Raw genomic sequence first — 23,937 nt, forward strand, 5'->3', positions numbered from 1 at the left:
TAATAAACCTGACCTAATAGGCCAAACAGTTTATAAGTGTGTTTCTTTGGAACTAAACGGCTGCAGGACCAGGGCAGACCGAAACTTCCATCTACAAATAGCGCTCAAACGTTTGACAAGAATTTCCACATAAAGCCTGAGAAAGCTTAAAAAAAAAAAAAAAGATTCTAGACAAAAAAAAAAAAAACAAAACAGAGTCAAGCACAGCTTCTTGGTAATCTTTTCTCCATGAGACTGTCCCTAGAGACAAGAAGAGGTGTGACTCCTCTAAGCAAAGCTTCCTGACTCAGCCTTAGTGGCAAAAACCTTGCAGCTCTTTTAAGAGGCTCTGCCACCAAATTCTTAAATGGTGTTTATGAGCAGTCAGCAGCAGGCTTCTTGGTGATGACAGGAACCTAGAAGTTCCACAGAGTTGTAGCAACAAACATGACTCCTGCCAGTATCTTCACCATGAAGCTAGACTCTCAAAAAGGTACAGAATGAGGTGGAGTCAGCTACTAAAGCTACAGCTTTAATCCTAGCCATATCGCTTGACTCATGTGGTCAGAAAAAGATAGAGATATACAATAAAGACAGATTCAGACGAAATAAAACCTCTAAATGGTTTACATTGTGTTTAGAAATATACAAATATACATAGGCTTTAGAGAGAAAAGAGAAAGGATGGAGAAAGTCCTTAAAAAAAGGAAATAGAGTAGTCAGATATGGTGGCAGATGCCTTTAATCCCATAGGCAGAGGCAGAGGTAGGCAGATCTCTGTGAGTTCGAACACAGCCTGGTCATGACAGCCAAAGATACACAGAAAAACCCTGTCTCAAAGAATCAAAAATTTAAAAATAAAAGAAATAGACTTTTTAAGAAGCCACATAAAGAAGGAAAACACGGAGACTCTGTATGTTATTGTGCTGTCTTTGAATTGTTTGACTGCTGAGAAAAGAGCAACAGCTGCTAAAAGACATTTGATTATAAATGCTATTGGATTAATCCAACCTATATATTTTGAAAATGCCTTGACTTCAAAAATTAAATCAAAAGGTATTTTACTTTAGAGAAGAGTTTTTTCCTTTTGCTTCCACAGGAAATGGCTATAGATTCATTCTGGGTTAAGAAAAATAAGGTTTGATTAAGGAAGACCCCTGAAAAATCTCTGACAGGACAGGATGACCCACATGATCCAGTGTTTTAGAGCGCCTCAGCTGCAGTATCCTCTGAGCTCTACATCCAGAAGAGCTTCAGGACTACTGGCTAAGATGATTCAGACTCACAGACTACTCCAGTCAGGATTTGACCATAATCCTAAATTTTCTTTGGGTTCCATTATGATTATCAGCACCCAATCAGCCAGAAGTAGCCTAGAAAACTACAACCACATTCCCCAAAGTTGGATTATGGATGTTTGTCTTTGTGTAGTGTATTGGTTACAAGTTATTATGGATAATGGTCAGAAAAAAAGCTAAACAATATAATTACCAAAATATGTGGTATCCTGGAAGAAAATGAGAGAAGTAAGATATTGGGGAGGTGATAGGATTGCTGATAGAGAGTGAATTTTGAAGGTCATGTTTAAGTAAAAACAGGAGAGTTCATAGGATTGAGGCTGTAGCTATCTAAACAAGAGAATCCTTGGAAGAAAAATAAATAGAATTTGGAAAGGTATAGAGGAAGGATAGTGGGGGCCCGAGTCATTGGGGTTTTATAGAAGGGTGATTAGAACAGATGTAGTTACTAAGAAGTGTTAAGGGCCCATTTTAGCCTAATAGTTAATAAAGTTCATGGTGCCACATGTATATTTAGCCTGTTCTAAAAAAAAAATCAAAGACAAAGGCATGTTGCAATTGATAATTTCTTCCCTGTGTTAATTATGTAACCATATCTTTATATTCAGTCTTTAAGTCTCTGTTTTCTTTAAATTCCTAGTAACTGAGTCATCTATTTTTAAAGGTTGTTAGCTGAATGCTATTATAAAATACCATCTTTTCATAGTGAAGAGATGAGAAACCTTAACTGAATTTATGAATTCTTGCAATTAAAATTAATAGATTCATGAGCTAACTTGTCTGTGTAAACTAACAATTTTGCATCCATGCTTCTACAATAGAATTAATTGCTACATCTATTTTCTATAACTATTTTAAGTTTTTAAAAATAATTTGTATTTTGATATCCCTTTGGTTTATTTAAAATGTGCCTGGTTCTATATACATTTGTTTCTGAGTTACTGACTTGAATTTCATATATACATTACTGGTTGAAATACTGTTTCAGGTTTTTTAACTATACAGCTTTTATTAAATATGTAATATGTTTGCAGTGACAGTGGCAAAGGGCATATGAATCATAAGAAAAATATTAAACCATGAAAAACACCTTTTGTTCTGAAGATATTGATCCTGTCTTGAATACAGCAATTCCCAAGTGGAGCTTTTAAAAATCTACTTTGCTATATTTTATCCTTCCATAAACATTCAAAAGGCTTGAAATTTTTTTCCTGGTTTCTTTCTTTCTTTCAAGTAGCAGCTTTGACATTTAATCAGAACCATACCTCATTATGTCATAGTAGATCTTTAAACAAAGGACCAAAGAACTTGGATTAAGAATTCTAACTATGCTGGGCCAGACTCAAGATCCTTATTCACCAGCAGTGGGATAGGGGATGGTTACTTTTGTTGTCTTAAGATACGGGTACCAAAGATTTGTTAATTCATTTATTTCATTTTCCTAAAAATGCAGAGGCCTTTTTTTAAAAAAGCTCTTACTGGACATTTGTACTTAGTCTAAATTCATTTTACTGTGATTACATGAAGCATGTTAATACAAAATGTGATATTGGCATCTTGGTAGTGTAGTTTTATTTATCTTCTTGTCAGTTTTACATTTTGGAAATCATTTTGTTGTTGTTGTTGTTTTATCTCTTGTGGTGCCTTCCCAAACCCCCTGCCCCTGACAGTTTCTCTGTAGCCCCCCAGATTCTGGAACTTGTTCTGTAGACCAACAGCTACTTCAGCCTCAGAGATCTACCTGCCTCTGTCTCCCAAGGGCAGGAATCAAAGGCATGGGCCATCACTGCCTAGCCTCTCTTGGTTGTTTTACATTTTACGTCTTGACTTTTAGGAAACTGGATTCTAAACCCAGGGCTTTGTGCTTGCTAAGCAATCATTCTACCACTGAGCCAGCCAATCCTTTCCAGTTCTGAAGTCTTAAATAATTAGCAAGAAAAATAGATATTTAGATAACACTATAGCTCTTTTATGTCTAAGTCTAATTATTATCTAGGAAATAATTTTTAGTTGCTATTGTGGGAATTGTTTTTCAAGAGAGGATTTCTCTATGGGACCCTGGCTGCCCTGGAATTCTCACTGTAAACCAGACTACCTTGAACTCACAGACCTGTCTCTGCCTCCCGAGTGCTGGGATTAAAGGAGTGCACCACCACATCTAGCTATGGAGATTATTCTTAATAGCCCTCACTTCCCATCAGTCCCTAAGGCACACGAACTCTATATTCCCAGTTTCTATCTGTCTACTCATGCCCATTTTTACTGATACTGCCATCAGGTTACACCACCAGTTACCTCTCAGCAACGCTATCACAGCCTCCTAATTTGCCCTCTTGTCTCTTCCTTGACGGTTTGTATGTATATAATAGAAAGCACATTAGCTGTTGTAAATAAACAGAAAGGGATTTGATAAGTAGGCTCACACAATACGTATGTATTGCTGAATGTCTAAAAGTGAGGGGCGGCAGTGTATTCATAAATGAGAATGTGCACATGCTTCAGATCACATAAAAATTACACTCAAAAATATATTTTGAGTATAGGTTTCCTAAATTAAGACCTTAGTATAAAATATAAACCTATGTAGAAAATTAGTGAAATTTATCAAATCAGTTCAAAACATCTTTCAGGTAATTGTCATTATGGTGTTTGTTTTAAAAAAAAACACTTGAAAATGCATATAATCTGTCAAATTATAAAAATTTACAGTTTTCTGCAGTGTTCCTTCAGACAGTGTTAATATTATAACCTCTGTTGTCATGGAAACAAGTCTCCAAAGGCAGCCTCGGAGGCTAATGATTCCGTGGTGTTGCTATGGATAGAAACAACTGAGACTGTTGCTAGTCATGTGACCAAGATTTTTCAAAACAATAACAGATCTCTGTCGAGCTGATCTTACCGATGGTACAATAGAGCAGGACAGGAGTGTTCTAATGGTTGTTTCCTACTTGATTTATATGGTTCTAGAAGATTTTTAAAGTTTAAAGTGCTATTCTCCATTCTTTTTTTTCTGGAATAACCCAAAAGAAATGATTACTTTACATTGTCTCATTATTTAACCCGTACATGTATATGCATTTGACATTTTCCAATCTAGAATCCCAAGCACTTTAATCACGTTACAGACGTCTTCATCTCCTCACTCCGCTTTATAAGCTCCAGTATCTGTCACACTTCACCAACTTTCATCTGATTATTGGATTTTTTTAGGGCTGTAGTTTTTGTTTCAAGTGAATGTATCATTTTGTTACTGTGTTTATCATTTGTGGCTTGGATATTTTATTTGCTGGTAGGTCATTTGTAGTTAACTATTTGCCTTCTGAAAAGGGAGGGCATATGTTGTTCTTCCATAGAATTCTTATCTCTGGATGTCTTTTAGACTGAGCAAGATTGGTTAAGATGACATAGTGTGTTTTAGGGATTTTTTTTTTTTAGAAACAATATTTAGATTCTTACCCAAAGAAGGTAGATTCTAGAACAGTCCCTGAAAAGAAGGGTACAGTGGGGTTTCAGTGCAACATAAAGGAATAAAAGTTGGTCATTAAGGGATTAGGAGCGACTGACCAGTAGATGTATTTTTTGTGCTTTGAAATTTGAGGTAATGCCTGAAGTGTTTAGGAAAACTGACTTTGTCATCAAAGCTTTCACTAGACTGCCATACATGTTTGAAGGTGACCACTATGTTGTGGACAACACTATGCTTGTTCCCAGACCAGTATAAACATGTGGAGGCCTAAGCCTTCGAGTCCACCCCTGGAATCTGCCCTCCAGAAGAGGGACTGTGGCCAGTGATGTAAGAGGAGTTTTCTCTGGAAGCTGCCCTTCTCACTATCATGTAGGAATTTTGAAATCCAAAATACTAATTCTTTCTTTGTAGTGTGTAAAGGGGTGTTTTTAAAAACAAAAGCCCAACTCTCTGTGTATTTTTAATCAACTCTTTATTCAGTACGCTCTAGTGCAAGTCACTCTCCAATTAGGATGGAAGGTTTTTTATTTTATTTTAAAAAATAAAATTTTATTTTTTATTTAAAAAAACTATCTTTTCTCATTTTACATGTCAAATCCATTTTCCATTTTTCACTCCCTCCCTCCCTGCTGCTGCCTCCACCTGTCCCCCTCCCTTCTCTCATCCCTTTCCCCATCCACTCCTCATAGAGGTTAAAGCTTCCCATGGAAAGTCAACAAAGTCTAGCACATTGTTTGAGGCAGGACTCCCCACTATATTTAGGCTGAGTATGGTATTCTTCCAGAGAGAATGGGTTCCAAAAATCCAGAAGAAGCAGAAGGGATAAATTCTGGTCGCAGACTCATTCCAAGACAAAGCAATAATCATGACATCATGGAACCAATAAATGGATTATTTTTAATAAATGAAGACTGGTAATAAAGCTGTCCATTTAATCCAGGTATTGGTTATAAAGTAGAGCCACTCATACCTCAAATTTTTTTCTTTCTTTTGAGTTAAATGTATAACTTTACCTGATTTTATTTGAACTGTTCCTCTTACTCTAGTGATTACTACTAGCATAGTAGTTCTTTGTTACTACTAGACTATTACCAAGAAATGAAAACCAACATAAGAAAAGCATATTCATTATATTTTGAGACATTTAAAAAATAAATACTTTTTGGTGTTAAAAATACTTTTTGGTGTTCTAACAACTCAAAACTAAAACACCAAAGAAACAAACACAAGGAAACTGTTAGAGATGGTGGATATGTACACAGACTTCATCGTGGTCATAAATTTCATATGTGTCAGCTCATCAAATTGCTAACGTTAAATATGTACTCTTGGGGCTGAAGAGATGGTTCCATGCTTAAGAGCACTGGCTGCTCTTCGAGAGGATCCTGGTTCAGTTCCCAGAACCCACATGACAGCTCGCCCCATTTGTAACTTCAGTTCCAGGGGTCTGACACCCTTTGCTGTCCTCTTCAGGCAATGCATATGTATGGTATGTAGGACAAATCCTAATTGGTCTTAATAGTAAAAACACTGAGTCAGATAAAGGGGTAAATAATGAAAGATCAGAGAAGCAGTGCAGCCAGCCACTCATTCTTACCTCTACAAAATCCTCAGACTGAATGGGGTATTCTGTCTCTACAAGGCATCAGACTGAAGACCTTGAGCTCCTGTTTCTTCCTGCTTTATATTCCTCTCTTCACCCAGGCATATCCCTTCCTGTTTCTACCTTAGTGTTGGGATTAAAGATGTGTGACTGCCAAGTACTAGGATCAAAGGCGTGAGTCACCACCTCATGGCTCTGTTTCTCTTTGAGACTGGATCCATACTGTGTAGGTCAGGGTGGCCTTGAACTCAGAGAGATCCATCTGCCTCTGTCTCCCAAATTCTGGGATTAAAGGTGTGTGCCAGCACTGCCTGGCATCTATGGCTAACTAGTGTGGCTAGCTCCGCACTCTGATCTTCAGGCAAACTTTGTTAGACCACAAGCAATCACTACGGTAGTATGCAGACACTTGCAGCCAAAACACCCATACACAATAAAAGTTAAAATATGGACAGTTTATATTAGTTTTGCTTAAATAAAATTCCTCAGAAACTGAACAAAGTATTTTAGAAAGAATTATCAGTTTTGATGACTATGGCCAATTATTTTGTAGTATTATTGCTTGATTTGGGTTGTCTGATTAGATTCATTTCATTGTGTTTGACACCAAAGTTAGTATTGTCATTGTATCCTGTGAGATAGTATTTAATTTTAATTTATCTTGTTATGGTAATGTTAGTGCTGATTACTTGATTATGATAGTATCTGTTGTATTTATCCAGGTTAGTATTTTGAGGGGATGCATGATTTTGTGGTGTGTGTGTGTACGTGTATCCCATTCAGATGTTCGTAGTAAAAAATGACAGTTTCACTTAGCAACAGCAATAGGAAGTTTAAACATCCATCACTGTTTCTTAAATAAATTATAACCTGATGATGGCTGCCAGATGATGATTTTATAATTCCACCATTTTCTGCACTTTTTAGTTAGCATTCTATTTAAAGGAAATGCATTTTGTTTATTAATTCATGTATGTATTTATTTAATGTGGACTCTGCTATTTTATTTGTTGAGTTTTATGGCACTGTTAACTCTAGTAACTTGAATAAGAGTCTCCCCCTAGGCTCAAGTTTCTCAGCACGAGTTCAGGTATACTGTCTGGGGAGATAAGAGATTCCTTAAGTGCTAGGCCCTCTGCATGTGGGTGACAGCCATATACTTTAGTCTGTAGGGAGTGGGCCCTAGCAGTGGGACTAGGATCTGTCACTGGCTTTTGTGAACCTATTCCCTATGGTGGGATGTCTTGCTCAGCCTTGATACAGGGGGAAGGAGCTTGTTCCTCCCTCAACTTGTTATGTCATGCTTTGTTGACTTCCATGGGAGTCCTTACCTTTTCTGAAGAGTGGATGGGGAGGTAGTAGAAAGGGGGTGGGGGAAGGGATCCGAAGGAGAGGAGGGAGGGGAAACTGTGGTTAGTATGCAAAATAGATTTTTTAAAAAGTTACTAAAAAAAAAATAAAGTATTTGTAACAAGACAGGAAAAAAAATCCTTAGGTGGGTACAGCCTTACTGTAGAAGTACATCACTAGGGGGCAGGCTTTGAGATTGCATAACCTCATCCCTCTTGATGTCTCTCAATGCCTTCTGTGTATGGATGAAAAATGAGACCTTACCAACGTGTCACCACTTCTTGCCATTGTAGACTCGAGCCCTTAGAACCGTAAGCCAGAATAAATCCCTTGTTTTCTTAAGTCTCTTTCTTACTTACTTACTTACTTACTTACTTTGGGGCAGATAGCAGGATGTCCAAGTGATAGTACTCTCAGTGAATTCTAGCACTGGAGCCAGCCATTTCTGTAAGGAGCCCTCTTTTGTTTTCTTATTTGAGTATGGACAATTAGAAATCAAGATCTGGGTACTAGGTATATATCTCTAGGCTTTGAGATAGTAAGTGTTCCCATTTGTTCTCAGTGAGGCAGATCTAGGAAATACATTTATGCCTGTACTTAGTTTTGTTCTATATGAAATAAAAAACCATTATGTTTATACCAGTACTGCCAATTCTGATCTTACAACATAGGTCCATGCTGGGTTTTTTTTTTCTATTTTCATAATTTACAGCTTTACTTTTTCTAACATGAGAAACCTTGCTTCCATTGTCCTTTATAGCCTCATTTATTAGAGTGAAACCTCCCTTCACACCTCCCATCCTATTATTTTCTTTGCTGCTTAAGTATCTACAGATTGCTTTTGTACTCCACTAGGATCTGTGAGCCTCATGCTAGATGCTTATGCTGCTGTGCCCATAACACCATCCTCACTCGATTCTGGCTACCACGCCCTGTGGTTTGGGCTCCCCGCCATTCCTTGCACACAGATGATAGCATCCCTTTACTTTGGTTCCAGCCATGAATGCTCTGTTCAGTAAGTCACTTCCTCTGCAAAGGCAGTGGTATCTATCCATATTACCTCTGAAGATTTTTGTTTAGTTCTCTCAGTATGGTTGAAAATAGGAATCTCTATTCATTTGCTCTTTCAGTGTGTATTTCCAGATGATATAGCAACAATTCTTTCAAAACCGTTCTTCCCCTGTGCTTTGTCATAAATCATTTTAAAGGGCATTTAAGTATTTGCATAAAAATTGGTTGCCACCATTTAAGTTTTTAATTTTGACCTTCAAATACAGAATTCTGAAGTCTTTTCAATAGTAACAATGTAGAAATAGTGACTGAGGCTTCAAGTCGAAGCCATGGACTTTCTTCCATTGTGGTAAAGTAACATAGCATAAAATTTTTACTTTAACCTTTTAAACATTCTAATTTGTGGGTATTTTGGCTGCCATGTATGGCCGTGCACCTGCTTTCCACAGCAAAAGATGTCAGGTACCCTGGGAGCAGTCACCCATATGGGTAGATGAGACGTGGGTTCTCTGTAAGTTAATGCTTTTAACCTCTTAGCCATCTCTCCAGCCCCTTATTTTAGCTTTTTAAGTGTATAATTCAGTGACATTAAGTATATTCCCAATATTATGAAAATGTCATCCTTCATTTTAAGAATTACTTCTTCAGGAGCATGGGAGATTGATTTTTTGTTGTTGTTGTTGTCGTTTTCACCATAAAATCTAATGGCTAAAAATCTGTTTGAAAGGAAAATAAATTCAGATAGCAGAGTCCAGCAATTTAAGCTCATTTATCAGCATTAATATTCTTCCAGCATTACTGAGATGTACAGTATCTTTAGAGCACATTCATTGTGTTTGTCTGATGACAGATGACTTATTTTGTGCTAATAGGTACCATTTTTTCCTCCCTCACCTTATATTTATAATGTCTCTATGTATTTATTAACAATTGGAGAAAACAAATTCAGAATAAATGCAAGAAGGGAAACAATCAACAATCTTAACCCCCATTGTTAACTTTTTAAATTTTTCTTTCTGTGTTTCATATCTTTTAATATTATTAACAGTATTTTATCTGATTTATAAGCTATTATACTTAATTGCTTCATAACATTTAATGTTAATGGTTAACATTACTTGAGATACCTTTGGATATTTAGAGTATTCCACAGCTCCCCACTTAAAAGCTCTGCTCTAGAGAATATCTCAGAAGTGTTATTCTTCCTTTTTAAATTGTTCCTTGAGACTAAATTAAACTAAGTCAGAGTTGAGGCAGTTTTTAAAGACTGTGGGTATTTACTGGCAAATTAATTTTCTAAACTTTAATGAATTTAAATATCCATTATCAATGTGATAGGACATGTTTCCAGTCAACTTTTAAAATATTATGATAGTAAAGTATGTAAGTAGGAATAATTTGTGACCTCTTCATTTTACTTATATAGTCTTCAAGTTCTATCCATGTTGTATCACGTGCTAGAATTTATTTCTTTGTGAGGCTGAATCATAGTCCATTATAGGTATATTCCACATTTTGTTGATTATCTGTATATATATAAATTTGAATTGTTCATCTTTGTTGTGAATGATACTGTCTTGGACATTGCATGCAAATAGTGAGTCTTCTTTCCCCTATTCTTCAGTTGTTTAGAAGTAGAATTGCTAGATCACACAATAGTTCCATGACTGCTTTTGAGGAATCACTAAGTTGTTTTCCACAAATGCTTGTACCATTTTATACACACTCAGCAATATCACAAGGGTTTTTGTTTCATCCTTGCCACCACTTGTTACCTTGATTTTGTTTTGTTTTAATGACACCATTCCTCAGTAATGTATTGTAGAAGGAGCTGCGGGCTGCATTCCTGCCTCCCAGCTCCCGGCCCACCTGGCTAGTTTATGCCCCAAAATAACAACACACAAACTATTCATATAAACACTGCTTTGCCCATTTCTATTAATGTGTGTAGCACCATGAGGTGGTGACTTATCTTGCCTAACCCGTATTTAGTAATCTGTGTAGCACCAGTCTTACCGGGAAAGATTCAGCATGTCTGACCTGGCGGCTTGCTTCATGGCGTCTGCCTCACTTCCTCTTCCTCCCAGCATTCTGGTCTGTTTACTCCACCCACCTATGTTCTAACCTATCAGGCCAAGCAGTTTCTTTATTAACCAATGACCTTCCTCCATCAATGTATAAAGTACCAGTTTGTTATAACTTTGATTTGCATTTCCCTAATGACCAGTCTTCATGTTCTCATAACACACTTGTTAATCATTGTAAAAACTTCTATTCAAATCTACATTTAGGTTTTTGGTTGGCTGGTTTTGGTTTTGAGACAGTAGTATTATATAATAATACATATTGTGAGTTCAGGCTGGCTTTGAATTTACTATTCCCCGCCTCAACCTGGTTTTATACATTTTTATGAATCTTGATTTGATAAATTACAGTTATTAATATAATTTTGTTTTTATCGATTACAAGCAAAGTAGCTTCATCTTAATTTTTCTTCTTGCTTTAAGTCTATTAGTATCCATTGTCTTCCTATCTGCTTGATTTTGAAGATTATCTTACATTATATTTCATTTGTTTGAGTTAATTTGTATTTTGAGTTAGTTTTGTTAGAAAATATACTTTCTATGCCTATTATATACTATTTTTGAAAATGATCAAGCCAGGCAGTAATTAAGCATGAATATTAAAGTTTATTGGTTTAAATTGCTGAAACGCTTCTGTACTTTTTCCCTCACTTTTGCCAGAGTCTGTCTGGCACATAAGGATCCAGTTAGGTAGGTTATTTATTGTTCTAGGTAGCATATTCTTAATAATATGGATTTACTTTAAATGATATGTATTCTGTTTAGAGATTTTTAAAAATCTTTGTCCTGTTGATTTATAAACATTATTTGCATGGTAGGCTAAATAATTTTTATTTTAGTGTGAAAAAGGAAAAATAAACAGATACTGTCTGGATGCAAAAAGTTTTTTGCAAATTGTCTATAAAACAGCATGTCATAAAATAGTGCATGATTGATTGTGTTTATTGATACATTCTAAAGAACAGGTCTTCTTAACCATAGACACTGACATTATAAATTGATGTCATAATTATTACTGAAGTAGTCATAGGACAGTTTCATTACTTAACCAACTAAAGTAATACCTTAATAATTTTCCCACTTATTAATATATGGAGAACTATATTTATCTTTATGGTACAACTTTCTGTTTGTTTCTCTTTTATTTGATTTTTTTTCCTGATTTTTTGTCATTGATGATTTTAGCCCACAGAAGCTGTTTGTCCCTCCTCTCCCACTGTCCCTGTGACCCCTGTCCTGCCAGTCCCTGCTGAGAGTACTGTCGTCCTGCCCACCGCACTACAGGTTTTTATTGGTTTCTTTTTTATTTATAAACATTTAATTTGCTTTCAATGTTTTATTTGTATTCTTTTAAAACTGTTGAAGCATTTTTTTTTCATTAGGTATATTAATTTGCTTTTACTTTCGTTGGGATTTAAGATAAGTTCAACATTAGCTATTTTATTTGGTACAAAAATGGAGTGCATTCTGAGCTAATCATATTAAACTTTTGGAGATTTATTAACATGCCTTTGTGCTTGTTACTATGTTCAAAGTAAGTTATATTTTTGTTTTTATAAACTTGTCTGATTTGTGGATTTAGTGCTCCTGCTCTTTTGCCAGATCCATTCTTTGCTATAGCACTGTTTCTCATGCAGTTTTGTCTTTGGAAGTATTCAGCCTTTTGTTGTTTGTTTAAATCCCATGCTCTGCATTTATTGAGGTAGATTGTATCTCAATTACATGAAAGCTCCTGTTCTAGAGACAGGGCCTTGTGTAGTCCTTGTTGACCTTGTTCTAGTCCTCCTTCTGCCACTTCCTGAGGGTTGTGGAGTATATGTGTGACATAATGCTCTGTCTTCATAACTTATGTCAGTACTGCTCCAAAATAAAACCTACTTTTTCCTTTTTTTTTTTTTTTTTTGTTGTTGTTGTTGTCTTGGTTTGGTTTGGTTTGGTTTTTCGATACAGGGTTTCCTCTGTCTAGCCCTGGCTGTTTTAGAACTGGCTTCGTAGTCCAGGCTGGCCTTGAATTCACAGAGATCCACCTGCCTCTGCCTCCCAAGCACTGGGATTAAAGGCATGCGCTACCACTGCCCGACACACTATTTTTTTAGTTTATGGAACAGTAAGAAAAAAGAAAATTGTAGACAAATGTCAGCGAATTTGATAATTTTTTTATTTTTAGAATCTTATTCATTAGAAGGAGTAATTTGTTGACATTTTATTGCCCTTGCAACACAGTTATTCAGTCAAATTAATAGTAAGTATAGTTAATGATCTTTTGTTTGAGAGTTTCCAGTATCGCTCATAATATGACTTAATATGTTCATAGATATATTTGCTGAAATTGATAGTGACATAAATCTAGGTAGATGAACGTTGTGTGTGTGAGAATATAATTGCAGCTTCAGACAAGCCCCTTTTGAGAGGGAAATGAGAACAATTGTGATCACTCACATTTTAGTGCTTCCCTTAGGCTAAAAACTAAAAATCAAAGTAGCTGTTTCTAGGAGAAACCTTCAGTAGTATAGTGAACCAAACGGATTGTAATGACTGAGTTATACTAATGTTGCAATTTCCAGGTCCATACCTTTTGTGGAAATTGTTAAGAATTCAGTCATTATGAAGCCATCATGAATTGAATATGTAAATCTAGATATACATTATTTTTATATTGTGAAGAGTGAGCAGTCAACAATTTAAAGTTGCTATAACATGGTAAAGATGAATGTGTTTTTACATATCTAGTGGTATAACATTTTTCAAAAGAAGATTTGGAAGCTTATTTCACTTCTTTTTTTTTAAGAATTATTTTTATTATTATGTATGCAATGTTCTGCCTGCATGTATGGCAGCAGGCCAGAAGAGGGCACCAGATCTCATGACAAATGGTTGTGAGCCATTTGGTTACTGGGAATTGAACTCAGGACCTCTGGAAGATCAGCCTGTGCTCTTAACCTCTGAGCCATCTCTCCAGCCCATTCCTTCTACTTTTCTTGGTAAAATAGTTTTGAAATTTTGTACAGGTCTCTGTTTTCAACTGGGAGCTTGCCCTCCTTCAGGTTTCTTTGTTTATTACCTCAATGTCCCTAAGTTAGCACTCTGCTAGTAAATTGTTGAAATGTTCATAGTTTATAGCCTTGGAGTTAAAAAAATAAAAGTTTATAAGTCAGTATGAGTTGTTTTCAACTCATTCCCACCACTCACTGCTGTGTAACTGGTTAGTTTACTTCACAGTGATGAATTCTGTTTTCTAATCTGCATTACTAGAGTAGTGGTAGTTCTAACTTGAGAGGTTCTGCAGTGATTAGAAGCCTAACTAAGATAAGAGCTGTGGCTCTGAGTCCTGACTTCATTTCCCAGCTAGAGAGAATAGGTGCTACCTGCACAGCATCTTTGCACACAGGCCCCTTATATTATCTGCCTAACTTTTTTTTTTTTGAGAGAAAGGGGGAGAGAGAGAGAGAGAACAAATGAATAAATTTAAAAGTCTGTGAGAGTGCTGCTGGCTCACACCTTTAATCCCAGCACTGAGGAGGCAGAGACAGATGGATCTTTGTGAGTTCATGGCCAGCATGGTCCTACATAGAACAACCAGACCTACATAGAAATTATGTCTCAAAACACAAAAAAACTCAATGAAACTACACATATAAAAAAAAGGAATAACCACTACTGATGTCTTAGATGACAGTGATACATGCTATGAGAAAAGCTCATTTTTCAAAATAAGTATTATCCCCATTGTGTTTATTGTAAATTTGATAGAACTTAAATATTGTTTCCAGATAAACTCTAAAACATATTCTTTTAAGGAATGTGTAACTTGGGCAGAAAAGGTGACTCAACAATTAAAAGCAGGTATTTCTTTTATAGAAGACCCAAGTTTAGTTCCCAGCACTGAGGTCAGATGACATTAATTTCAGCTCTAAGGGATTTGACACTCCCTTCTGGCCTCTACAGGCACATGATTCACAAACACACACACCTTAAAATTAAATTACATCTTCATTGTTTAACCTTCATCAGAGAAGTTTCTTCTTGCAGATGGGATTTAGCACAGAGATCCACAACTGGACAATGTGCAGTGAGAGACCATGAAGCACTCAGCTCTAAAAATGGAGGTTGAGGCTCGGGGATCAATGCCAAAAAGGGGGGCAGAAAAATTTTAAAGCTAGAAGTGATAAGTGGCTCATGACAGTCTTCTAGACAGAATAGGGCTGGTGCACATAGAATTCAGAGACTGACATCATGCACATTCAAGCCAGACAAAATTCCAGCAGAGAGAAGGGGAAGTAGGCATGGACTCCCAGCCCTCACCACAAAGCTGTTTGCAGTTGTTACCTGCTGGGAGAGAGAAAATCAGTTTTCCCCAATGTAGTGACACTGGATATATTAACCACACTCAGGGGTAGGTCCCATGCTCAGGAGTAGTTGACTAACACAAAATGGTCTCCACTGATTTTTATTGTTTTGGTTTAGTGGTTTTTGTTTTTTTTTTAGGAGGGGTCTTTATTTTGTTTTCTAGGGCTGTTGGCTTTTTATTCTGTTCTGTTTTGTTTGGGGAGAGAGTAAAAACATGAAGTTGTGTAGGTAGTGAGGTGGGAGGATCTGGGAAAAGAACTTGGGGAGGGGAAAGAATATGATCAAAATATAATGTATGAAAAAAGTTCTAGATGTAATAATAAAAAATAAATCTTTAAAAGAATGTATAAGTCAGGCTTGCCCTTTTAAATGGTACTTTATTTTTAGAGGAATCAGTATTTAAAGAAATAGAAGTCAGGGCTACTGTTACTGTGATAAAACACCATAACTAAAGGCAAGTTGGGAAGGAAAGGGTTTGTTTGGCTTACACATCCACATCATAGTCCATCACTGAAAGAAGTCAGGGCAGGAACCTGAAGGTGGGAGCTGATGCAGTGGCTGTGGAGGGATGCTTCTTACTGACTTGCTGCCTGTGGCTTTCTCATTCTGTGTTCTTTTTTATTGTCCATTTTTAAATTGTTTTTATTGCGTTATATATTTTTCTTTGCTTCCCTCCCTTCCTCCTCCCTCTGCTTCTACCCTCTCCCATGATCCTTTTGCTCCTGGTTTACTCAGGAGGTCTTGTCTTTTTCTACTTCCCATGTAAATTAGATCCATGTATGTCCCTGTATTCTAATAGAACCTAGGACCACTAGCCCAGGGAGTCCCTATCCACACCCCTATCAATCACTAATTAACAAAATGCCATATGGACTTTCCTACAGCCCCATCTAATGGAGGCATTTTTCTTAACTGCTGTTTCTTCCTCTTGGATGACTTTAGTTTGTGTTGTATTGACATAAAACTTTTCAGCACAGAAACAGAAGGTAAAAGATTCAGAGTTTATTCCTATCTTTGTAACACAAACAGGTCACACTTTCTGACTGTTATACTCCCTTTATCTGTAAGGGAGAGATTACACCACCACATTTCCCAGTAAGTCTGAGGGTCAGGCAAATAATGCCCAAAGAAAGAAAGATAGTAGATGGATGATTTTTTAAGACACAGTGGTGCATTCTTTTAATACTAACACTGTGGAGGCAGAGGTAGGCAGATCCCCGTGAGTTCAGAGCCAGCCTGGTTTACATAGTAAGTCCTAGACAGATCAGAAAACCACAAATAACGAAGACACCTTATATTGTCTTTCTTTTTTGTGGAATGCTTTTATATTTTACAATATTTTATATTGATCATATCATCTGAACTTCATTTAAGCTGCCTACAAATGGTGCAGGGCAAGATACATTGAATAACTACCTAAAATTAATAAAACATCATGAACTTAATAGTCTGATCTAAATCCACCACCATTTTGTCACACTCATTTCTAGACATGTGATAGTGGAAGAAATTCCTCGATCTTTCAGAGCTCCATTTTTTTCCCGCATGAAATTCAAGTATATGATAATATGATTCTTTCTCTAGGGATGTAGCCATTCATCTTTATGATTCTAGCTTTATAATCCAGAGGCATGTTTCTACTGTAGAGTAGGTGCTTTAGACTTATTTATGTCAGCTTGAAGCACTATTCTGCGATTAAAGCTTGGACAGAATGCTTTTGCCCTAGTGCACTCTTGGATGTTCTAGAATGTGCTTCCTCCCTCTCTGTTGCTCTCCTTCACTCTCCTCTCCCCTCCCATTCTTTTTTCTCTTCCTCCTTCCATATTTGTGGTGTACTTTTCGGGGGGGGGGATGTCTCTTGGTACTCAGACACACTCTTCACACACAGTAAGTTGGTTTCATTCTCTTTTTTGGTAATTGTTCCAATCATACATATTAATATCCTTCCTCATCTGAGATTTGGCTTTCTGCAGTTCCATTTACACTCAAATATGGGCAAAAAATACTAAGTAGAAAATTCTAGAAACCATTGACTCAAATTTAAATAACTTTTATTACAAGATAGAATTATACTTGTTTTATTTTGTTTCTAATTACTATTCATTTATTTCGGTGACTGGTTTAGAAATTAAACCTTCATAGGTATGTGTACACACACTACATTATTACTATCCAGTGTTTCAACTACCTGTGCAACATCTTGAGAGATATCCACTGTGGATCAGGGGGACTTACGTATATAATAATACTATAATTGACTTCCTGCCAGAACCTAAGACTGTAGAGGAGAAAAGTTAGCTGTTAATTTCTTTATTGAATGAGAGCCTTTCCAGTTTGCAATACAACAGAGTATTGAGTCTTAAATTATTGGACCAGTAGTATTATCTGACCAGTTATTTTTTATGAGTAATCTTAAATAAAATAGCATGTATGCAGTTATCTGGATTAATTTTTTGGTAATTGTATACTGGCACTTGACTGAAGTTCCTTTATTCTATTGCTTTCTAGATTTTTGTTATTATATCGGTTTGTATTTTCAAATAACTTCAGGTTTATAAAGTTGCAAAGTGTACAAAGATGTTTCATACTTTTACCTAGATCCTCTAGTTACTAATACTTGCACTTAATTATATTCACTTTATAATTTCTCTTAACTATATATTATCATCATCACCATTATTAATTAGTTCTGTAAATTTTTGTTATTTAGTATAGCAGCAGTCACTACCAGATACTTTATTGATGATCAAATAGATAAGTAGAATGAACTTTTCTTTAACTGTTACTGTTAAATGGTCCAATTCATTCCTGACTTGTCAGTTCCTTTTTCTAGACTATCTTTGCCATTGTACTACCCTTTTCCCTAGCTGCTAAGTGATTTACAGGGTTTTCTCTTCCAAGTTGAAACATACAATGCCATGTGTGTTAATAAATAATAATAGATAAGCATGTATGTAACGTCCTACTGTTTATATTTCCTTTCTATTACTTCCGGACCCTCATACAGTCCTCTCGGGTAAAAAGTTTGAATATTCATTGAGGCTACTATAGGCAAATATGACAAAATAGCTGTGAGATAGAGATCTTGGACCGGGTCTTGACAGAAAGTGTCTTTTGAAGTGAGATATAGGAAATGAGTTTTTCTTTTCCCACCTAAAATAATAAGAAAACAGAAAACAGGGACTACCTTGGCCAACATACAACCTTGAAAAACTTAACAGGATAAAAGGTAATGTGGAATGAGAGACCTTGCTTACAAGGAAGCAACAAGCACTCAGAAGAAATTGTGAAATTTATTTTAGGTATTTAGTGCAACTTGAAAAGCTAGTTTATTTTCTATAGCTACATTTTCTGCCTTCTGTCAGAAGCGCCCTTCCCTTTATCTTTGCTGGTAGTGCTGGTGCTATGATACTGTATCTGTCTGTAGTGTGTATATATCTTCCCTTCATTCTCGTTACTATAAATTGGAAAAATATAAAATACTATTTCAACAAATACCATGTTTTATATTGATAGAAAATTTTAAGTGGTAAATAATTTATGTACCCATAAATGTGTTCATTTCCTTCCTACTGCTATCACTTAGATATTTTACCATTACTTTAGGTGCCTGAACTTGAAGTAATCAGACCATTTTGCCACTTGAACTTTATGTCTGTAAGCTCTTATTTCAAATGACCTTTTGTGACATTTTTCTTTTTTATAATTATGTGTTTAATAATAAAATATAATATGATAAAACAAATTCATTGAGCTGGTCAAAAAAAAAAAAAAAGGAAAAGAGCCTAAGATTGGCAGAAGGATCAGACCCATTCATCCACTCACTCAGATACCCCATAAAAACACCTAACTGGAACCATAATGTATACACAGAGGACCTGGTTTGCAGACACTTCAGGCCCTGTGAGTTCATATGAGCTTTGCTCATGCTGATCTAGAGGGCTTTGTTTTCATGGTATCCTCCATCCCTCTGGCTCATCTCTTTCTGCCTCATCTTCTGTCAGAATCTCTGAGCCCCAAGGGAGAGATTTGATGGAGATAACCCATTTAGCACTGAGTGTTCCAAGATCTCTGACTCTCTGTTATGTCATGACGTATTTTAAATCAATAGGGTTTCTAATGTCATGATAGATTTATCTATCACGTGCTAGTTTGGTTTAAATTTGTAATTAATTCTTAGTACAAATATTCATGTTTTTTTCTTCCAGTTTCATGTTTCTTGAGATTTCCCTTCAGATATGGTACTCTAAATTTTACCTTTATCTATAGGCAACTTATTCTGCATTGTTTGTTTTAAGTAAATAGAAGATTTTGTTCTTGTATGTACATGTTTCAATATTTATAAATTATTAGAATAAAAAGCATCCAGAATGATGAGGAATTGTTGCTGACAGGTAACATTGTAATAATTCTAAAAAAAAATTATGGGAATTAGGTTTCCTTAAAAACCTACCCATTGCATGATTGATACAGATAAGTAGAGGGAACCAGGTGGCTTTCTTTCCATAGTGGTTGAAGATAATTTCTTCTTTAACTTTAAAATGCCTATTCTTTCTTCTCTAAAATCCTTAGACAGAACCCAGTGAAGCTCTATATGAGTATGGTAAAAATGGTCAGTAATCTCATTATGCCACTGAGAAGTGAGTCATTTCAACTGTCTGTAAAATCTCAGATGGCTCTAAGTTTTGCTTAGTAATAGTTTACAGGTAGAATCTTTATCATGTTTAATGTCACTAAATCGTCAAAGATAGATAACTTATATAGGGTTGAACATGTAGGAGTTCACATCATCTTTGTAGATAATGAAATACTACCAATTTATTTTGAACTATTCTTATACGTGTAATCCAATCTGAAACTGTTGTACTTATTCATTTTATTATATGATATATGCTCATAAGTAGTTGACTGACAATAGTGTATCATTTGGATGCTGTTCTTATCTCAGGCTGCTCTTGAGCTTGAGATTCTCCACCTCAGCCTTGTGGGGGAATTGCAAGCATGTGTCTCCTCACTGGCTCAAATATTCACATTTTAAAGTAACCTACAAAGTTGGGCATGGTGGTTTATACTTGTAATTCTAGCATTTGGAAGGCTGAGGCAAGAGCATTGCTTTGAGTTTGAGGCCAGCCAGGGCTACATAAAGAAATCTAACCTTGGACTATTCGACATTGCCTCAAAACAACAAAAATTTAAATTTAAGTGCATAAATAAAAAGCCAATTTATTTATTTAGAAGAAAACTGTTTTGTGCTATATATTGCTTCTATACAACTTTGCTATGTAGTTTCGTTTTTTTCCAAAATCAGGGTTTCTCTGTAGCCCTGACTGCCCTGGCCTTGAACTCAGAGATCCTGCTGCCTCTGTCTTCCAAATGCTGGCATTAAAGGTGTTAGCCATCACCACCTGGCTGCTGTGTAATTCTTTAGGGAATTAATATTAGCATGTAAGCATCTCTCTGAAAGTTTGTTTAAAGGACAGTTGTTGTTTGTTTGATTTAGCACTCTTATAAAGAAATCTTAAATATTCTAAAAAAATAATGTTGAAATATAAAAAGAATTTATCATTTCTGGTATATTTTTGATTTGATAGTTAATTTTGTTCCTAAGTATCACCAAGGAAAAAAAAACAAAACAAAACTTAAGAAGAAACCAGGTTGTTGGTGTTTTTTTTTTTTCCTTTCATTTCAAAGTTAAATTGATTCCCATTACAAATTATTTTGTGGCTGGTCTTAGAATAACAGCAAAGAGCAGGAATTTCAGCCCAAAATAATCTAGGTCTTAACATAGAAAAATATTCTAATTTTCCTCAAATTTGTGACTGATTTCTCTGTGTGGCAGATAGTATGTTGTTTGTGTAAGGGGATTATATTTTTCATTTGGCAGATTTTTTTTCTAGGTTAATAAAATGATTCGAATCTTTGTGGGATCCCTGGAAAAAAATAACTGGATTTCTTTGCAAAGTAGTTTTGTTTTGTTTGTTTTACTAAAGAATACTACTTGGGTTAGAGAAGATTGTGGTGAGGGTCTTTACCAATCTTAAATTTGCACCTGTTTTCATAGCAGTAGACTCTTAGGGGCTGGAGAGATGACTCTATTGTTAAAGTACATGCCATGTAAGACTGGGAACAGAGTTCAGATCCCCAGAGCCCATGAAAATTGTGGTGGGTGTACATCCTACCCATAATTCCGGCCCTCTGAATTTCATAGGCAGAAAAGGAGATGTGAAGGAAGAATCCCTAGAGCAGGCTAGGTAGCTGTAGACAGGCCACAGCAGTGAGCACAGTGAGAACATGAGAATGAGGTGGAATAGCAGTGGAGGATGACTCCAGACATTAGCTTCAGGCCTCCACATGCATGTGTTCACACATTTGTCACTCATGCAACGTGTATAAACACATTCAAGAAAATAGAGAAAGGGAAACTGAATAATACCATCTTAATTCTCAAAAGCAAACCTAGTTAGAAATGTTCGTATCTCATTTTCCCTCACTTGGCTGTAATGCTTAATGTATCTCACTTGAATGTGTCTTTTTACATGTAGAAGGCTCAACTAAAATAGTAACTTTAGAAATAGCAAGCCAGTGAAATCCAGTGCCTGTGAGATTGCATCAGAAGTATCACAAGTTCAAGCTGAAACTGGACTAAAGAACAATGTCCTGCCTTAAAAAACAACCCAATTAACAGTCAGTCTTTGTTAAGCTGTTAGTATTTAGAGCATGGTAATGTAACTTGTTGGTTTCTTTGTTACACTAACACCTTACAACTCTTTCTTTACAGGCAAACCCTCCTCCAGTGCTGGTCAACACAGACAGCTTGGAGACACCAACTTACGTAAGTTCTATCCCATCACCAGATTTAACTAATTTTGCCTTTTTTGTTATTGAAGTTGATGTACTCAAGACTTTCTGCCACTGCAAACCTGATGACGATGGTACACACTTGTAGTTCTGGCCTTTGGATAAGTAGGAGTGCAAGGACAATGCCAATAGGCATTAGGTTCCTTAATTGCTCTGGAAAGGAGTGTCCCTTACGATGGCAGGAAATGACTGAACCAGATTTGGAAACTCAGTTTCCTGACAGCAGAGGATTACCTTGACTATTCCTCGTTGACCTACATTCATCAGTCCAGTGTCTGCCTTAGCCACATCATCTGCATAATCTAAAAGGGAGGGGCATTCTAAATGGATTATTCTTAGAAAAAACATTGATTTTTAGGAATGCCCTGTGTCCAGTCCCTTTTAAGGTGACCTTGTTTACCAAAATGATAACATTTGACATTTTGATTTTTCCTCAAACCTCTGGAAATCGCCTCTCCTATCCATGCATGCATGCATCATGGTCATGAGATTCAGTATTAATTGATATCTTGAATCCATTCCTCCAAAGGTTCTGACCTTGTCTTTAACAGCCTAATTATCTTTTTACATAAAGAATTGGCATTTTCAAAAGCCAGAGGTTCAATTATTATTTGTCTATCTTCTGAATTTGGTATTATTCTATTTACTGCTGATGTCAGTCTTTGTAAGAAATGTGTAAAGTTTCTTTTGGGCCCTGTGTGACTTTAGTAAATGATTCCAGCTTCTTTCCTACTTCTTCAGTGCTATTCTAAGCATTCAAAGCAGCTGCTTGGCATAAAGTCAGTATGTGACATCATATAGAGATTGCCTTTCTATAGTAGCATTATTTTCCTCTCTTAAGATTTTGATCTTGGGAAATTTCCATACCTCTATCTTTACTCTATTGTTCCATTATCTTAGCCTCTTCTCTGAACCAGCTACTCCATTGTAATTATGGACCAGGCTCTAAAACAGCTTTAATCAACTCTATACAGTCATTAGGAATAATCTGTTACAGACTGACCACAAGTTTAACATTTACTTGACAAAAGGTGAATGCATGCTATATGAGTCCATTGCTTCCTTGAATCTCCTTAAATTTAGCATTAGCACACAGGTCTTACTCTTATCATTTTAAGGTTGGTTGTTTGAAAACCTTAGGCTATTCTTCTCTATTCTTAAAATACAACATTGAAATTGGTTCTCCATTAAATTCTTCTGTCTGGATTTGAATGTCTCTGTGATCTGTTTCATTAGGTTTTTCTGAGGCATGTATCTTAGCACTCAGATTAAAGAACTTCTTTAGTGATTTTAAAACAAAAATTATAGTGCTGATAATGTTTACAATTGACATTACCTAAATCCCATCTAAATTAGTTATCCTCTCTTTTAATTTTTTCCAGTTTTCAAACTGTCTAGCATATAATCATATAGAGACCAAAATCCCTCCTTTGTAATTTTTTTCCCCCATTTTTTAGTTTGGGGAAAAACTCTCTTAACTGATTCCTCCCTTTAAGAATTCCCACTTGTCTTTCCAAGTCTGCCTACAGTGTAGATGAAGATGTGAACTTTATTGCTACTGCATAGAACAGTAAAAACCTGACTGCTTTTCAAGGCAGTTATGTAGTTTGGCAGCAGCTCAAGAAAGGGGTTCAGGGAGAGGCTGCCAGGAGAGAAAAAAACCTAGCCAGTAGGGTGGTGACTCCGGCTGCATGTAGTTTGAGCCTGTGCTGGTGGCTGTAAAGCCACAGTACAACACCTTTTTCATGAATTCATACCCCAAACGTCAGGTGCCAAACGTACTAAGAATATTAAAACCCCAGAAACAGATATTGTGGTTCAACCTGAAGATCAGGAAAGCAAAGCAGCCAGCCACTGGCTCTTACCTCTTCCTCAGACTAAAGAATAGTAATCCTGTCTCCTACCCATCCGGCCTCTATGGCTAACTAGTATGGCTGTTGG

The 23,937-nt window shown here is 36.1% G+C and overlaps 1 protein-coding gene across 8 annotated transcripts in view; it reads left to right on the forward strand.

The window, feature by feature from the left end:
• The window catches only part of Dlg1 (discs large MAGUK scaffold protein 1), a 191,448-nt gene that overhangs the window by 87,983 nt on the left and 79,528 nt on the right, over window positions 1–23,937 (forward strand). For 5 of the 8 annotated variants that reach the window (XM_050159729.1, XM_050159731.1, XM_050159733.1 and 2 more), the window contains 2 exons: window positions 11,977–12,075; window positions 21,917–21,970. In XM_050159729.1, the coding sequence (XP_050015686.1) occupies window positions 11,977–12,075; window positions 21,917–21,970 (153 nt within the window). The remainder of the gene's footprint in view (window positions 1–11,976; window positions 12,076–21,916; window positions 21,971–23,937) is intronic. The other 3 variants (XM_050159734.1, XM_050159735.1, XM_050159736.1) reach the window with 1 other exon arrangement.

Source organism: Alexandromys fortis, unplaced genomic scaffold, assembly GCF_014885135.2.
Source record: "Alexandromys fortis isolate MF-2015 unplaced genomic scaffold, M_Fortis_MF-2015_v1.1 scaffold_119, whole genome shotgun sequence".
In the NCBI taxonomy this organism is placed as follows: Eukaryota; Metazoa; Chordata; class Mammalia; order Rodentia; family Cricetidae; genus Alexandromys; species Alexandromys fortis.